The sequence below is a fragment of the Zonotrichia leucophrys genome, unplaced genomic scaffold (genome assembly GCF_028769735.1).
Source record: "Zonotrichia leucophrys gambelii isolate GWCS_2022_RI unplaced genomic scaffold, RI_Zleu_2.0 Scaffold_58_302659, whole genome shotgun sequence".
Taxonomy (NCBI): domain Eukaryota; kingdom Metazoa; phylum Chordata; class Aves; order Passeriformes; family Passerellidae; genus Zonotrichia; species Zonotrichia leucophrys.
In genome coordinates this window covers 129,139-146,302 of record NW_026992263.1, presented here as the reverse complement: position 1 = coordinate 146,302, position 17,164 = coordinate 129,139, and the positions used below count along the sequence as shown (strand labels likewise).

Below are 17,164 nucleotides of genomic sequence, written 5' to 3'. Positions count from 1 at the left end.
GGGCAAATTTTGTGGAATTTTTGGGGGCTTTTGTAGGAATTTTGGGGGGAAATTCGAGGGATTTTGGGGTGGATGAATGCAGATTTTGGGGTGAATTTTGTGGAGATTTTTGGGGATTTTTTTGAGGATTTTTAGGGGGATTTTGGGGGAATTTTAGGGATATTTTGGGTGAATTTTTGGGGGAATTTTAGGGATATTTTAAGGGAATTTTTGGTGAGTTTTGTGGAGATTTTTGGGGAATTTTTTGAGGATTTTTGGGGGGATTTTTGGGATAATTTTAGGGATATTTTCAGGGAATTTTTGGTGAGTTTTGTGGAGATTTTTGGGGAATTTTTTGAGGATTTTTAGGGCAATTTTTGGGAGGATTTTGGGGTGGATGAATGCAGATTTTGGGGTGGATGAATGCAGATTTTGGGGTGAATTTTGTGGAGATTTTTGGGGATTTTTTTGAGGATTTTTGGGGGGATTTTTGGGATGATTTTAGGGATATTTTGGGTGATTTTGGGGTGGATGACTGCAGATTTTGGGGCGGATTTTGGGGTGAATTTCGGCGATTTTTTCCCACCTTGTAGAGGCCCAGGGCCACCAGGGCCAGCAGGAGGAGCCCCCCCAGGGACGCCCCCACGATGACGGGCAGGGGGTTCGGGGTCTGCACCCGCTCCAGCTCCGTCTGCACCTGCGCACGGAGAGACCCCAAAAATGGGTCAGGGACCCCCAAAAATGGGTCAGGGACCCCAAAAAATGGGTCAGGGACCCCAAAAATGGGTCAGGGACCCCAAAAACTGAATCAGGGACCCCAAAAATGGGTCAGGGACCCCCAAAAATGGGTCAGAGACCCCAAAAAACTGAAACAGGGACCCCAAAAATGGGTCAGAAACCCCAAAAAATGAACCGGGGACCCCAAAAATGGATCAGGGACCCCAAAAATCAACTTGGGAACCCCAAAAATGGATCAGGGACCCCAAAAAATGAATGAGGGACCCCAAAAACAATTCATCAGAAACCCCCAAAATGAACCAGGGACCCCAAAAGTTGGTGAACAACCCCAAAACCTTGGTCAGAAAGCCCAAAATGGGTGAAAAACCCCAAAAATTGGGTGAGGAACACCTGGGGCAGGTGAGGGACCCCAAAAATGGGCGAAGGACCCCAAAAAATCCATTGGGAACCCCAAAAATTGATTGGGAACACCTGGGACAGGTGTGCCCAGGTGTATCCCAGGTGTGCCCAGGTGTATCCCAGGTGCCCCCAGGTGTATCCCAGGTGTATCCCAGGTATGCCCAGGTGTATCCCAGGTATGCCCAGGTATGCCCAGGTGTGCCCAGGTGTATCCCAGGTATGCCCAGGTATGCCCAGGTATGCCCAGGTGTGCCCAGGTGTATCCCAGGTGTATCCCAGGTGTGCCCAGGTGTATCCCAGGTGTGCCCAGGTGTATCCCAGGTGTATCCCAGGTGTATTTTGGGTGCCCCCAGGTGTATCCCAGGTGTATCCCAGGTGTGCCCAGGTGTGCCCAGGTGTGCCCAGGTGTGCCCAGGTGTATCCCAGGTGTGCCCAGGTGTATCCCAGGTGTATCCCAGGTGTGCCCAGGTGTATCCCAGGTGTATCCCAGGTGTATCCCAGGTGTATCCCAGGTGTATCCCAGGTGTGCCCAGGTGTGCCCAGGTGTATTTTGGGTGCCCCCAGGTGTGCCAGCCCCCCCCCGCTGTGTCTCACCTGCAGCTCGGTGCCCCCCCAGGTGTTCTGGAACGTTCTCTGGTCGAAGCTCACCCGGGCCGAGCTCTGCAGGTGAACCTTGGGCCAGGGCACCTGCGCAGGTGGGCACAGGTGGGCACAGGTGTGCTTTGGGTGTGCCCAGCTGTGCTCAGGTGTATATCAGGTACCCCCAGGTGCGTTTTGGGTGTGCCCAGGTGTGTTTGGGTATATTTTGGGTACATTTTGGGTACCCAGGTGTATCTCAGGTGTGTTTGGGTGTATTTTGGGTGCCCCCAGGTGTATCTCAGGTGTACCCAGGTGTGCCCAGGTGTATCTCAGGTGTATTTTGGGTACATTTTGGGTATATTTTGGGTACCCAGGTGTATCTCAGGTGTGCCCAGGTGTGTTTGGGTATATTTTGGGTACATTTTGGGTACCCAGGTGTGCCCAGGTGCATTGTGGGAGTGCCCAGGTGTGCCCAGGTGTGCCCCCCTCACCTGTCTCACCCAGCCCAGGTTCAGTTTCCCCCCCAGGCGGAACCCCCAGGTGTGCCCAGGTGTATCTCAGGTGTATTTTGGGTACATTTTGGGTACCCAGGTGTATCTCAGGTGTATCTCAGGTGTACTTTGGGTATATTTTGGATATCCAGGTGTGCCCCCCTCACCTGTCTCACCCACTCCAGGTTGAGTTTCCCCCCCAGGCGGAAGCCCCAGGTGTATCTCAGGTGTATTTGGGTACATTTTGGGTACATTTTGGGTACCCAGGTGTGCCCAGGTGTGCCCCCCTCACCTGTCTGACCCACTCCAGGTTCAGTTTCCCGCCCAGGCGGAAGCCCCAGGTGTATCCCAGGTGTGCCCAGGTGTATCTCAGGTACATTTTGGGTACCCAGGTGTGCCCAGGTGTGCCCCCTTACCTGTCTCACCCACTCCAGGTTGAGTTTCCCCCCAGGTGTACCCAGGTGTATCTCAGTGTATCTCAGGTGTATTTTGGGTACATTTTGGATACCCAGGTGTGCCCCCCTTACCTGCCGTACCCACTCCAGGTTCAGTTTCCCCCCCAGGTGGAACCCCCAGGTGTATTTTGGGTATATTTTTGGGTACCCAGGTGTGGCCCAGGTGCATTGTGGGAGTGCCCAGGTGTGCCCAGGTGTGCCCCCCTTACCTGTCTCACCCACTCCAGGTTCAGTTTCCCGCCCAGGCGGAAGCCCCAGGTGTATCTCAGGTGTATCTCAGGTGTGTTTGGGTGTATTTTGGGTACATTTTGGGTATATTTTGGGTACCCAGGTGTGCCCATGTCTCACCTGTCTGACCCACTCCAGGTTCAGTTTGCCCCCCAGACGGAAGCCCCAGGTGTATTTTGGGTACCTAGGTGTATCTCAGGTGTGTTTGGGTATATTTTGGGTACATTTTGGGTATATTTTGGGTACCCAGGTGTGCCCAGGTGTGCCATGTCTCACCTGCCGTACCCATCCCAGGTTGAGTTTCCCCCCAGGTGGAAGCCCCAGGTGTATCTCAGGTATATTTTTGGTACCCAGGTGTATCTCAGGTGTGCCCAGGTGCATTGTGGGTGTGCCCAGGTGTGCCATCCTCACCTGTCTGACCCACTCCAGGTTGAGTTTCCCCCCCAGGTGGAAGCCCCAGGTGTATCTCAGGTGTATTTTGGGTACATTTTGGGTACCCAGGTGTATCTCAGGTGTATTTTGGGTACATTTTGGGTACCCAGGTGTGCCCCCCTCACCTGTCTCACCCACTCCAGGTTCAGTTTCCCCCCCAGGCGGAACCCCCAGGTGTATCTCAGGTGTATCCCAGGTGTGCCCAGGTGTGTTTGGGTATATTTTGGGTACCCAGGTGTGCCACCCTCACCTGCCTCACCCACTCCAGGTTGAGTTTCCCCCCCAGGTGGAAGCCCCAGGTGTATTTTGGATATATTTTGGGTACCCAGGTGTGCCCAGGTGTGCCACCCTCACCTGTCTCACCCACTCCAGGTTCAGTTTCCCCCCCAGGTGGAAGCCCCAGGTGCGCGGCGGCTCCAGGGGGGGCAGCGAGCACCGGAACGTCCGGCAGGGGGCGCCGGGGCACGACTGGGGACAAAAAGCACAATTTTGGGAAAATTCACAGCTTTGGGAAAAGGGATCGCAATTTTGGGGGAAAAATCACAATTGTGACTGGGGCGAAAATCACAATTTTGGGAGGGGAAATTCCCATTTTGTGTGGTAATTTCCCCTCTTTTTTCTATTGATTTCCCCTCTTTTTTCTATAGATTTCCCCCTTTTTTCTATTGATTTTCCCGATTTTTTTATCGATTTTCCCCTATTTTTCTATTGATTTTCCCCTTTTCTATTGATTTTCCCCCTTTTTTCTATTGATTTTTCCCCTTTTTTCTATTGATTTTCCCTTTTTTCTATTGATTTCCCCCTTTTTTCTATTGATTTCTCCCCTTTTTTCTATTGATTTTTCCCCCTTTTTTTTATTGATTTCCCCTTTTTTCTATTGATTTTCCCGATTTTTCTATCGATTTTTCTATCGATTTCCCCTTTTTTCTATTGATTTTCCCGATTTTTTTATCGATTTTCCCGATTTTGGGGATTTTCCCGATTTCCGGGGTTTTTTCCCCATTCCGGACTCACCAGCAGGGGGCGCTCGGGGTCCTCCCCCGGCTCCTCGGGGCCCTCCCGGCACCGCGGCTGCTCCTGCGGGATTTGGGGCAAATTCAGCAGAATTTGGGACTTTGGGGTCTTCAGGAATTTTGAGAATTTTTGGGTCATTTAGAGGGATTTTGGGGCCATTTTTTGAGGAATTTTGGGGAATATTTTGTCATTTTTGAGCCTCTTTTGGGGGTGTTTTTTGGGGGCAATTTTAGGCGAATTTTGGGCTTTTTTGGGACATTTTGGGTTCCATTTTTGGGTCCGTTTTGGGTCCATTTTTGGGCCATTTTTGGTCCATTTTTGCTCCATTTTTGGGCCATTTTTGGTCCATTTTTGGTCCATTTTTGGTCCATTTTTGGCTCCATTTTTGGTCCATTTTTGCTCCATTTTTGGTCCATTTTCAGCCCATTTTCAGCCCATTTTTGGTCCATTTTTGGCTCCAGTTTTGGTTCATTTTTGGCCCATTTTTGGTCGATTTTTGGGTCCATTTTTGGCCCATTTTGGCTCCATTTTTGATCCATTTTCGGTCCATTTTTGGTCCATTTTTGGCCCATTTTTGGTCCATTTTTGGGCCATTTCTGGTTCCATTTCTGGTCCATTTTGGCTCCATTTTTGGCTCCATTTTCAGCCCATTTTCAGCCCATTTTTGGCTCCATTTTTGGCCCATTTTTGCTCCATTTTCAGCCCATTTTCAGCCATTTTCAGCCCATTTTCAGCCATTTTCAGCCCATTTTCAGCCATTTTCAGCCCATTTTCAGCCATTTTCAGCCCATTTTCAGCCCATTTTCAGCCCATTTTTGCTCCATTTTCAGCCCATTTTTGGCTCCATTTTTAGGGATTTTTGGCTCCATTTTTGCTCCATTTTCAGCCCATTTTTGAGGGATTTTTAGCTCAATTTTTGGCCCATTTTCAGCCCATTTTCGGCTCCATTTTCAGCCATTTTCAGCCCCATTTCCCCCTTACCTGCTCAGGTGTGATCCCCAGGCTCTCCCACAGCCGCACCTGCCCCAGGTGGGCGGGGACCCAGAAGGTGACGTCGGCCGGGAGGGGGCGGCGCCCCAGCACCTTCACCTGCGGGGGAGGGGCACGGGTGACGTCACGGCGATGACGTCACGGGGTGGGGTGACATCGGGCCGATGACGTCACCCAGGTGCGCTCACCTGGTAGTGGTGGCTGACGGGGGCGGGGGGGGGAGGGGCGCCCCCGGCGGTGACGTTCAGGTAACGCGAGGAGTCGGCGGCGCTGGGGGGGGCGGGTGACGTCACACCGGTGACGTCATACGGGTGACGTCACACAGGTGATGTCACACAGGTGTGGCACTCACAGGTAACAGAGGTGACATCACGCAGGTGGGACAGGTGATGTCACACGGGTGACGTCATACAGGTGTGACACTCATAGGTGACGTCACACAGGTGTGGCACTCACACGTAACAGAGGTGACATCACGCAGGTGGGACAGGTGATGTCACACAGGTGTGGCACTCAAAGGTGACGTCACACAGGTGTGACACTCACAGGTGACACAGGTGACATCACACAGGTAACAGTGATGACGTCACACAGGTGGGACACTCACAGGTAACACAGGTGACATCACACAGGTGGGACAGGTGACGTCACACAGGTGTGACACAGGTAACACAGGTGACGTCACACAGGTAACAGTGATGATGTCACACAGGTGTGACACTCACAGGTGACACAGGTGACTTCACACAGGTAACAGTGATGACGTCACACAGGTAGGTGTGACACAGGTAACACAGGTGACGTCATACAGGTGTGACAGTGATGACATCACACAGGTGTGACGCTCACGGGTAACACAGGTGACGTCACACAGGTAACCGTGATGATGTCACACAGGTGTGACACTCACAGGTAACAGTGATGACATCACACAGGTGTGACACAGGTAACACAGGTGACGTCACACAGGTGTCCCACAGGTAACACCCACAGGTGACATCACACAGGTGTGACCCCGATGATGTCACACAGGTGGGACACCCCCAGGTAACCCCGCCCCCAGGCTCACCTGTCAATCACCAGGAACACCTGGTACCTGACCGGGATGGTCGCGCTCTGGCTCCGCCCACCTGCGCCGCCATTGGAGCTGAGGGGGGAAGGGGCGGGGTCAGCTGGGCGGGGTCAGCTGGGTGACCTCACCTGGATGAGCTCACCTGGATGAGCTCACCTGAGTGACCTCACCTGAGTGACCTCACCTGTCTGATCTCACCTGAGTGACCTCACCTGAGTGACCTCACCTGTCTGATCTCACCTGAGTGACCTCACCTGAGTGACCTCACCTGAGTGACCTCACCTGTCTGATCTCACCTGAGTGACCTCACCTGGATGAGCTCACCTGTCCCCCCCCGTGTGACCTCACCTGAGTGACCTCACCTGAGTGACCTCACCTGAGTGACCTCACCTGGGTGACCTCACCTGTCCCCCCCGTGTCCCCTCACCTGAGTGACGTCACCTGAGTGACCTCACCTGAGTGACCTCACCTGTCCCCGTCCCTCACCTGTGGCTCTGCGCCGTCACCTGCAGCGTCTGCCCCAGTTCAGCGTCCGGGGGCACGTCCAGGGTCAGCCGGAAACTCACCTGGGACAGGGGAGGGACAGGTGAGGGGGGACAGGTGAGGGACAGGTGAGAGGGGACAGGTGAGGGACAGGTGAGGGACAGGTGACATTGGACAGGTGAGATCACACAGGTGGGACATGGACAGGTGAGAGGGGACAGGTAAGGGACAGGGGAGGGACAGGTGAGGGACAGGTGAGAGGGGACAGGTGAGGGACAGGTGAGACAGGTGAGACATGGACAGGTGACATTGGACAGGTGAGAGGGGACAGGTGACATTGGACAGGTGGGAGAGGTGGCACAGGTGAGACATGGACAGGGGAGGGACAGGGGAGGGACAGGTGAGGGGGGACAGGTAAGGGACAGGTGGGACATGGACAGGTGAGGTCACACAGGGGAGGTCACAGAGGTGGGACGGGACTGGTGGGACAGGTGAGGGACAGGTGAGAGGGGACAGGTAAGGGACAGGTGAGATCACACAGGTGGAACATGGACAGGTGACATTGGACAGGTGGGACAGGTGAGGTCACACAGGTGAGGTCCCACAGGTGAGACGGGGACAGGTGAGGCACCAACAGGTGCCACCGATGACATCACACAGGTGACGCACAGATCCGGTCACGCAGGTGACGCAGGTGTGCCGCTCGCATGGGTGACAATGATGATGTCACACAGGTAACACAGGTGACAATGATGACGTGCACCTGGCACAGCCTGGCACAGGTGTGACACTTGATGACATCACACAGGTGTGACACACACACAGGTGACAGTGATGACATCACACAGGTAACAATGATGACGTCACAGACTCACCTGTGCCCCTGCCCTGAGCACCGGGGGCTGCACCCAGCACAGCCTGGCACAGGTGTGACACTGATGACATCACACAGGTGTGACACACACAGGTGACAGCGATGACATCACACAGGTAACAATGATGACGTCACAGACTCACCTGCGCCCCCGCCCTCAGCACCGGGGGCTGCACCCAGCACAGCCTGACACACACAGGTAACACAGGTGACAGTGATGACATCACACAGGTAACGATGACGTCACTCACTCACCTGCGCCCCCGCCCGCAGCACCGGGGGCTGCGCCCAGCACAGCCTGACACACACAGGTAACACAATGATGACATCATGCTGATGACGTCACACAGGTGACAGTGATGACGTCACTCACCTGCGCCCCCGCCCGCAGCACCGGGGGCTGCACCTGGCACAGCCTGACACACACAGGTAACACAGGTGACACAATGATGATGTCACACAGGTAATGATGACGTCACACAGGTGTGTCACTCACCTGTCCCCCAGCTCTCAGCACCGGGGGCTGCGCCCAGCACAGCGAGCGCCGGCCCCGCCCCTCGGGGGGCTCTGAGTGACAGCGAACGGAACCGCGGGGCTGCAACGGGAACGGGTAATTTTGGGGTAATTTTGGGGTATTTTGGGACGGGGTTTTGGGGTTTTTGGGGGCTTATTTTGGGGTATTTCTGGGAATATTTTTGGGGTGTTTTTAGGGTATTTTTTGGGGTAATTTTGGGGTATTTTGGGGCTGTTTCAGAGTGAGTTTTTGAGGGTGGTTTTGGGATATTTTTGGGGTATTTCGGGCAGGGTTTTTGGGGTATTTCTGGGATATTTTTGGGGTGTTTTTGGGATATTTTTGGGGATATTTTGGGGATATTTTTGGGGTATTTCAGGGATGTTTTTGGGGTGTTTGGGGGGATATTGTTGGGGTGTTTTTGGGGTATTTCGGGCAGGGTTTTTGGGATATTTGGGGATATTTTTGAGGATATTTTTGGGGTGTTTTTGGGGTATTTCGGGCAGGGGTTTTGGGGTATTTTGGGGATATTTTTGGGGTATTTTTGGGATATTTTTGGGGATTTTTTGGGGATATTTTGGGGATATTTTTGGGGTATTTTTGGGATATTTTTGGGGTATTTTGGGGATATTTTTGGGGTATTTTGGGGATATTTTTGGGGATATTTTTGGGGTATTTCTGGGATATTTTGGGCTGTTTTTGGGGGGTTACCTGCAGCATCTGCACCTTCCTGAAGCTGAGCGGGGCCGGGTGCCCCAGGGGTAATTTTGGGGTATTTTTGGGCTGTTTCAGAGTGAATTTTTGAGGGTATTTTGGGGTATTTTTGGGATATTTTTGGGGTATTTCGGGCAGGGTTTTTGGGGTATTTTTGGGGATATTTTTGGGGTATTTCAGGGATATTTTTGGGGATATTTTTGGGGTGTTTTTGGGGGCTCACCTGCAGCATCTGCACCTTCCTGAAGCTGAGCGGGGCCGGGTGCCCCAGGGGTAATTTTGGGGTATTTTTGGGGGATATTTTTGGGGTATTTTTGGGGTATTTCGGGCAGGGTTTTTGGGGTATTTTGGGGATATTTTTGGGGATATTTTGGGGTATTTCAGGGATATTTTGGGGGTTAATTTTGGGCTCACCTGGAGCATCTGCACCTTCCGGAAGCTGAGCGGGGCCGGGTGCTCCAGGGTGACCCCGGGCCCGAAGGAGCTCTCGCCCGCGTTGGTCACGGTCAGGGTCAGCTCCAGGGCGTCCCCCTGCCCCACCAGCAGCACCCCCGGCCTGCAAAAATACAGGGAAAATACGGAAAAAATATCAAAAAAAAAATCAAAAAAATCCCACCAAAAATCGCCCAAAAATACCCTAAAAAATAAAAACAATCCCACCAAAAATACCCTAAAAAAATTTTAAAAAAATCCCACCAGCAGCACCCCCGGCCTCACAAAAATACAGGAAAAATACGGAAAAAATATCAAAAAAATAATCAAAAAAATCCCACCAAAAATCGCCCAAAAATACCCCAAAAAATCAAAAAAATCCCACCAAAAATCGCCCAAAAAAGTGAAAAAAATCCCACCAAAAATCACCCATAAAAGTGAAAAAAATCCCACCAGCAGCACCCCTGGCCTGACAAAAATACAGGAAAAATACAGGAAAAATTTAAAAAAAATTCCCACCAAAAATACAGAAAAAAATCAAAAAAATTCCCACAAAAATACAAAAAAAAAATCAAAAAAATCCCACCAGCAGCACCCCCGGCCTGACAAAAATACAGGAAAAATATCAAAAAAAAAAAAAAAAAATCCCCAAAAAAAAAAAAAAAAAAAATCAAAAAAATCCCACCAAAAATCACCCAAAAATACAAAAAAAAAAAAAAAAAAATCCCACCAAAAATGACCAAAAAAAGTGAAAAAAAACCCCACCAAAAAATCACCCCAAAAAAATCAAAAAAATCCCACAAAAAATCACCCAAAAATACAAAAAAAAAATCAAAAAGATCCCACCAAAAATCGCCCAAAAAAAATCAAAAAAATCCCACCAGCAGCACCCCCGGCCTGACAAAAATACAGAAAAAATACAGGAAAAATATCAAAAACATCCCACCAAAAATACAAAAAAAAAATCAAAAAAATCCCACCAAAAATCGCCCAAAAATACCCCAAAAAATAAAAAAAAAAACCAACAAAAATCACCCCAAAATACCCAAAAAAGTGAAAAAAAACCCCACCAAAAATCACCCAAAAAAGTGAAAAAAATCCCACCAAAAATCACCAAAAAAATTTCAAAAAAATCCCACCAAAAATCATCAAAAAATACCCAAAAAAGTGGAAAAAAAAAACCCACCAAAAATACCTAAAAATTACCCAAAAAAGTGAAAAAACTCCACCAAAAACCACCCAAAAATACCCAAAAATCCCCCAATTTTTCCTAATTTTACCCCAATTTTTTCCCATTCTCCCCCCAAATTTTCCCCAAAATTTTTCCCAATTTTCCCTCAATTTTTCCCAATTTTCCCCCCAATTATTCCCCAATTTTTTCCCATTTTTCCCCATTTTTCCCCAAATCCTCACCCCACAAGGCTCAGCTGCAGCTCCAGCCGGTCCTGGCAGGCGTTGTCGGCGCCGCAGTCGTGCTCGAACGGCAGCTGCGGGGATTTGGGGCAAATTGCGGCAATTTTGGGGCTTTTGGAGATTTTTGGGGTTTTTGGGATTTTGGGGGATTTTTGGGGTTTTTTTTGTGATTTTGGGGGATTTTTTGGGGATTTTTTGGGACTTTTTTTGGGTTTTGGGGAGATTTTTTGGGGGGTATTTTTTGGGTTTTGGGGGAGCTTTTTGGTTATTTTTGGGGTATTTTCCACTACTTTTTTGGGATATTTTCTATTATTTTTTGGGATATTTTCGGGACTGTTTTGTGGCATTTTGGGGGTTATTTTTCCCTATTTTGGGCTAATTTTGGGGGCTATTTTTGGGGGCTGTTTTGGGACTTTTTGGCTGCTGTTTTTGGGGCTATTTGTCACTAATTTGGGGCTATTTTGGGAGGCTATTTTCAGGATATTTTTAGGATATTTTGGGCTATTTTGGCGGGGCTATTTTTCATTATTTTGGGAATATTTTTGGCTCTTTTGGGGTTATTTTGGGGGGCTATTTTAGGGCATTTTTGGGGCTATTTTTCCCTATTTAGGCCCTTTTTGCCCGATATTTTTACATTTTTCCTCCCCCACCACCCCCCAGCACCCCCCAAACCCTCCCAAACCCCCCAAATTCCCCCAATTTTACCCCAATTTTCCCAATTTTTCCCCATTTTTCCCCCCATTTTTCCCCATTTTTCCCCCATTTCCCCCCCAAATTTCCCCCATTTTTCCCCATTTTTTCCCCAATTTTTCCCCATTTTTTCCCCAATTTCCCCCATTCCTGACCGTTGCAGTGACCGCCGTGTCCGAGCCGGGTCCGAGCTGTGGCCGGAGCCCCCCAACCCCCAAATTTCCCCCCATTTTTCCCCAATTTTTCCCCAATTTTCCCCCCAAATTTCCCTCAAATTTTTCCCAATTTTTCCCCAAATTTTTCCCCATTTTTTCCCCCATTTTCCCCCCATTTTTCCCCATTTTTTCCCCAATTTTTCCCAATTTTTCCCCCAATTTTTCCCCAATTTTCCCTCATTTTTCCCCATTTTTCCCCCAATTTTTCCCCATTTTTCCCCATTTTTCCCCATTTTTGCCCCGTTCCTGACCGCTGCAGTGACCGCAGTGTCCGAGCCGGGTCCGAGCTGTGGCCGGAGCCCCCAAACCCCCAAATTTCCCCCATTTTTTCCCCATTTTCCCCCCCAATTTTTTCCCCATTTTTCCCCCAATTTTCCCCCAATTTTTCCCCATTTTTCCCAATTTCCCCCGATTTTTCCCCGTTACCGTGGCGGTCACCGCCGTGTCCGAGCCGGGTCCGAGCTGTGGCCGGAGCCCCCCGGCCGCCTCCAGGGGGTCCCCGCGGCCGCCCAGGGTCACCCTGAGGGTCAGCGGGGTCAGCGTGTCCTGGGGGCACCCCTGGGAGCCCAAAAACAGCCAGAAACGGGAAAATTTATCAATGGAAAAAATCAGAAATTTGGGAAAAAAAACAAAACAAAAAACCCCAAAATTACCCCAAAAAAATCCCCGATTTTGCCACAAATTTCCCCAATTTTTCCCCCAAAATCCCCTCTGAATTCTCCCCAAAATTCGCCCCAAAATTTCGCAATTTTACCCCCAAATCTACTCAAATTTTCCCCCAAATTCCCCCCCAAAAAATTCTCCCCAAAATTCCCCAATTTTTACCAAAATTCCCTCAGTTTTCCCCCCAAAATTGTCCCCAAATTCATCCAGATCTTCCCCTAAAAATCCCCCAAATTTTTTGCCCCAAATTTTCCCCTAAAATTTCCCCATTTTCCTCCCAAAATTGCCCCAAAATTCCCCCGTTTTCCCCAAATTTTGCCACAAATCGGCCCAAATTCTTTAAAATTCTCCCAAATTTCCCCCTTTAATCTTTAATCCCAAATTTTCCCCAAAGCCCCCAAATTTTCACTGAATTTTTCCCCAATTTTTCCCCCAAAATTCCTCCATTTTCCCCTAAAATTTCCCCAATTTTTCCCCAATTTTTCCTCCCCAATTTTCCCCCAAACTCTCCCAAAATTCCCCAATTTTTTCCCCCTAAAAATTTCCCATTTTTTCCCAATTTTCACCCCAAAATTCCCGAATTTTTTCCCAAAATCCCCGGGATTGGCCCCAATTTTGGCACCTTGTAGAAAATCTCGAGGCTCTGGCAGCGCTGCCCCTCCCCCACGCTCAGGGTCCCGTTTTTGGCGTTTTCGGCCCCAAAATCGGCGCGGACGCGAGCGCGGCCGGGATCCAGCTCGGCCCGGAACCACAGCGAGGCCGAGACGGCGCCTTTGGGGCGAAAACACGGGAATTTGGGAAAAACGGGAAAATTGGGATTTGGGGTGAAAATTTGGGGAAAATCGGGTGAAAATTGGGTGAAAAAATGGCGATTTTGGGTGGAAAAATGGGGATTTTGGGGCAAAATTTGGGGGGAAATCGGTGGAATATTGGGGGGGATTTTCAGAAAAATTGGGAAATTTGGGAATTCTGGAGGAAATTGGGAAAATTTGGGGATTTTGGGGGGAAAATTTGGGGAAAATTGGGTGAAAAAATGGGGATTTTACAGGAAAATTTGAGGGGGAAATTTGGGTGGAAAAATGGGGATTTTGGGGAAAAATTGGGAAATTTTGGGGACCCGAGTGTGGCCGGGATCCAGCTCAGCCCGGAACCACAGCTAGGCAGAAACGGCGCCTTTGGGGTGGAAAAACGGGAATTTGGGAAAATTGGGATTTTCAGGGAGAAATTTGAGTGAAAAAAATGGGGATTTTGGGGCAAAATTTGGGGATTTTAGGGGAAAAATCAGGTGAAAAATTGGGGAGTTTTGGGGGAAAATATTGGGAAAAATTGGATGAATTTGGGGGGGAAAAATGGGGACTTTGAGGAAAATCTGGGTGAAAAATTGGGAAATTTGGGGTGAAAATTGGGATTTTTGAGGGGTTTTGTGGGGGCGGGAATTTTGGGTGAAAAGTTGGGATTTTGGGGGGAATTATTGGGAAATTTTGGGGAAAAATTGGGTGAAGATTTGGGACGGAATCGGGAGGAATTTGGGGGGGAAAATTTAAGAAATTTAAGGAGATTTTGGGGGAAATTCGGAGGATTTTGGGGGGAAAAATCGGGAAATTCGGGGGGATTTTGGGGAGATTTGGTGAAAAATGAGGAAATTCGGGGGAATTTTGCGGGGATTTGGTGAAAAATGAGGAAATTTTGGGGATTTCGGGGCCGAGCCTCACCCAGGCTGTCGCGCGTTTCCTTGGTGACCCGGAAGCAAACCCTGGCCACGCCCAGCCGCTCCCGAAGCTCCGCCCCCTCCGGGCACTCCCGCGCCGGGATCACCGCGGGGTCAAAGGTCACGCGCAGCCGCACCCGCAGCAGCGGCGGCGACCTGGGGGGGTCAAAGGTCACGCCCGGGGTCACGTGAGCGGCCCCACCTGGCCCAGGTGAGGTTTGGGTGGATTTTGGGTGAATTTGGGGCAATTTCGGGTGATTTTGGGGTGAAATTTTTGTGATTTTGGGGTTTTTCAGGTGTTTTTGGGCGGATTTTGGGGTTTTTTTGGGTGGATTTTGGGTGAATTTCGGGTGATTTTGGGTTACCTGTACCCACCTGAGCAGCAGCACCTGGCCCAGGTGAGTTTCGGGTTATTTTTGGGTTATTTTTGGGTATTTTTGGGTGGATTTTGGGTTATTTTGGGTTACCTGAGCAGCAGCACCTGGCCCAGGTGTGTTTCGGGTGAATTTTGGGTTATTTTTGGGTTATTTTGGGGTGTTTTTGGGGTGGTTTTGGGCAGTTTTGGGTTACCTGTACCCACCTGAGCAGCAGCACCTGGCCCAGGTGAATTTTGGGGTGAATTTTTTGTGATTTTGGGTTATTTTTGGGTTATTTTGGGTTATTTTTGGGTGAATTTCAGGTGATTTTGGTTACCTGAGCAGCAGCACCTGGCCCAGGTGGATTTTGGGTTATTTTGGGGTGGTTTTGGGTTATTTTTGGGTATTTTTGGTTACCTGAGCAGCAGCACCTGTCCCCGCGCGCCCACGGCCAGGTCGGGCAGGTGATCCCCGCTCAGGTCCCGCCCCCCGCTCAGCGATTGGCCGAAAAAACGGGGCTGGGACGGGAACGAGGAGCCGGCGACGCGCTGGGACAGGGGAGGGAGAGACAGGTGAGAGAGACAGGTGAGATGGGACAGGTGAGGGCACACAGGTGTGCCCAGGTGTGCCCAGGTGTATCCCAGGTGTGCCCAGGTGTATCCCAGGTGTATCCCAGGTGTGCCCAGGTGCCCCCAGGTGTGCCCAGGTGTGCCCAGGTGTATCCCAGGTGTGCCCAGGTGTATCCCAGGTGTATCCCAGGTGTGCCCAGGTGTATCCCAGGTGTATCCCAGGTGTGCCCAGGTGCCCCCAGGTGTGCCCAGGTGTACCCAGGTGTAGCCCAGGTGTGCCCAGGTGTGCCCAGGTGTGCCCAGGTGTGCCCAGGTGTATCCCAGGTGTCCCCAGGTGTATCCCAGGTGTGCCCAGGTGTGCCCAGGTGTATCCCAGGTGTGCCCAGGTGTGCCCAGGTGTCCCCAGGTGTATCCCAGGTGTGCCCAGGTGTGCCCAGGTGTGCCCAGGTGTGCCCAGGTGTACCCCAGGTGTGCCCAGGTGTGCCCAGGTACCCCCAGGTGCGCTCACCTGTCCATCCGCGCTCACTCCCGCAGGTGTGCTGCTGAACAGGTACACCGCTCCCCGCCCCCAGGTGTGCCCAGGTGTATTTTGGGTGCCCCCAGGTGTGCCCAGGTGCCCCCAGGTGCGCTCACCTGCCCGTTGCCGTCGATGCCCCCAGGTGTGCTGCTGAACAGGTACACCGCTCCCCGCCCCCAGGTGTGCCCAGGTGTATCCCAGGTGTGCCCAGGTACCCCCCAGGTGCCCCCAGGTGCCCCCAGGTGCCCCAGGTGTGCCCAGGTGTATCTCAGTTATGCCCAGGTGCCCCCAGGTGCGCTCACCTGCCCGTTGCCGTCGATGCCCGCAGGTGTGCTGCTGAACAGGTACACCGCTCCCCGCCCCTCGTCCTCCAGGGGCGCCCCCACGGCCACCTGGGCGCACCTGGCCCCGCCCACCTGCGGCAGGTGAGCCAGGCTGGCCCCGAAGCGCCCGTGGGGGTGCCCAGGTGAGCCCTGGAGCGACGGGCGGCAGCGCAGGCGGGGAACCTGCGACAGGTGAGACACAGGTGAGAGACAGGTGAGAGACAGGTGAGATACAGGTGAGATACAGGTGAGATACAGGTGAGACAGGTGAGACAGGTGAGAGACAGGTGAGATACAGGTGAGAGACAGGTGAGACAGGTGAGATACAGGTGAGATATGGACAGGTGAGATGGGACAGGTGAGACAGGTGAGATGGGACAGGTGAGAGACAGGTGAGAGACAGGTGAGACACGGACAGGTGAGATACAGGTGAGACAGGTGAGACAGGTGAGATACAGGTGAGATGGGACAGGTGAGACACGGACAGGTGAGATATGGACAGGTGAGGTGGGACAGGTGAGACAGGTGAGACACAGGTGAGACACGGACAGGTGAGATACAGGTGAGACAGTGAGATACAGGGACAGGTGAGATATGGACAGGTGAGATGGGACAGGTGAGATACAGGTGGGACAGGTGAGACAGGTGAGACATGGACAGGTGAGATATGGACAGGTGAGATATGGACAGGTGAGACATGGACAGGTGAGATTGGACAGGTGAGGTCCCACAGGTGAGATACAGACAGGTGAGATGGGACAGGTGAGGGACAGGTAAGATACAGGTGGGACAGGTGAGGTCACACAGGTGACACAGGTGAGGGCCAGCTGAGGCCCCCAGGTGTATCCCAGGTGTTCCAGGTGTGTTTACCTGCCCAGGTGTGTCCCCCCAGGTGTGTCAGTCTCACCCCCCCAGGTGTGTCCCCCCAGGTGTGTCCCAGGTGTGTCCCAGGTGTTTCAGCCTCACCTGTCCCTGGATCTCGCACAGGTGCACTCGGCCGCCGCTGCCCCCCCCGTAGAACAGGGGCTCCCCCACCAGGAGCCGCACCTGGGGCTCACCTGGCCGGGGGCGGGGCTGCTCACCTGGGCGGGGCTGCTCACCTGGGCGGGGCTCACCTGGGCGGGGCTCACCTGGGCGGGGCTCACCTGGGCGGGGCTCACCTGGGCACGGCTCCAGGGCCAGCAGGGACGCCCCGAAATAGGAGCCCACCTGGGGAGAGAGAGAGAGACAGGTGAGACACAGGTGAGACACGGGTGGGACAGGTGAGACCCCACAGGTGGGACCCCACAGGTGAGACAGGTGAGAACATCCAGGTGAGA

The 17,164-nt window shown here is 51.8% G+C and overlaps 1 protein-coding gene and 1 long non-coding RNA gene across 2 annotated transcripts in view; one reads left to right on the top strand and one right to left on the bottom strand.

Annotated features, from left to right (window-relative positions):
- The window catches only part of LOC135460554 (integrin alpha-X-like), a 39,439-nt gene that overhangs the window by 6,844 nt on the left and 15,431 nt on the right, over nt 1–17,164 (bottom strand). Inside the window, exons 13-31 of the mRNA XM_064737442.1 lie at nt 16,991–17,054; nt 16,812–16,927; nt 15,825–16,028; nt 14,854–14,984; nt 14,085–14,236; nt 12,995–13,143; nt 12,136–12,267; nt 10,805–10,878; nt 9,374–9,515; nt 8,274–8,329; nt 7,990–8,032; nt 6,864–6,943; nt 6,375–6,452; nt 5,494–5,575; nt 5,297–5,404; nt 4,316–4,378; nt 3,656–3,769; nt 1,711–1,803; nt 553–676 (exon numbers count right to left, since the gene is read on the bottom strand). Of these exons, the coding sequence (XP_064593512.1) occupies nt 553–676; nt 1,711–1,803; nt 3,656–3,769; nt 4,316–4,378; nt 5,297–5,404; nt 5,494–5,575; nt 6,375–6,452; nt 6,864–6,943; nt 7,990–8,032; nt 8,274–8,329; nt 9,374–9,515; nt 10,805–10,878; nt 12,136–12,267; nt 12,995–13,143; nt 14,085–14,236; nt 14,854–14,984; nt 15,825–16,028; nt 16,812–16,927; nt 16,991–17,054 (2,005 nt within the window). The remainder of the gene's footprint in view (nt 1–552; nt 677–1,710; nt 1,804–3,655; nt 3,770–4,315; nt 4,379–5,296; nt 5,405–5,493; nt 5,576–6,374; nt 6,453–6,863; nt 6,944–7,989; nt 8,033–8,273; nt 8,330–9,373; nt 9,516–10,804; nt 10,879–12,135; nt 12,268–12,994; nt 13,144–14,084; nt 14,237–14,853; nt 14,985–15,824; nt 16,029–16,811; nt 16,928–16,990; nt 17,055–17,164) is intronic.
- Nucleotides 16,327–16,540, top strand: LOC135460561 (uncharacterized). Its single transcript, XR_010443246.1, has 3 exons — nt 16,327–16,352; nt 16,427–16,461; nt 16,506–16,540. It is a non-coding gene; the product is annotated as an uncharacterized LOC135460561 (long non-coding RNA).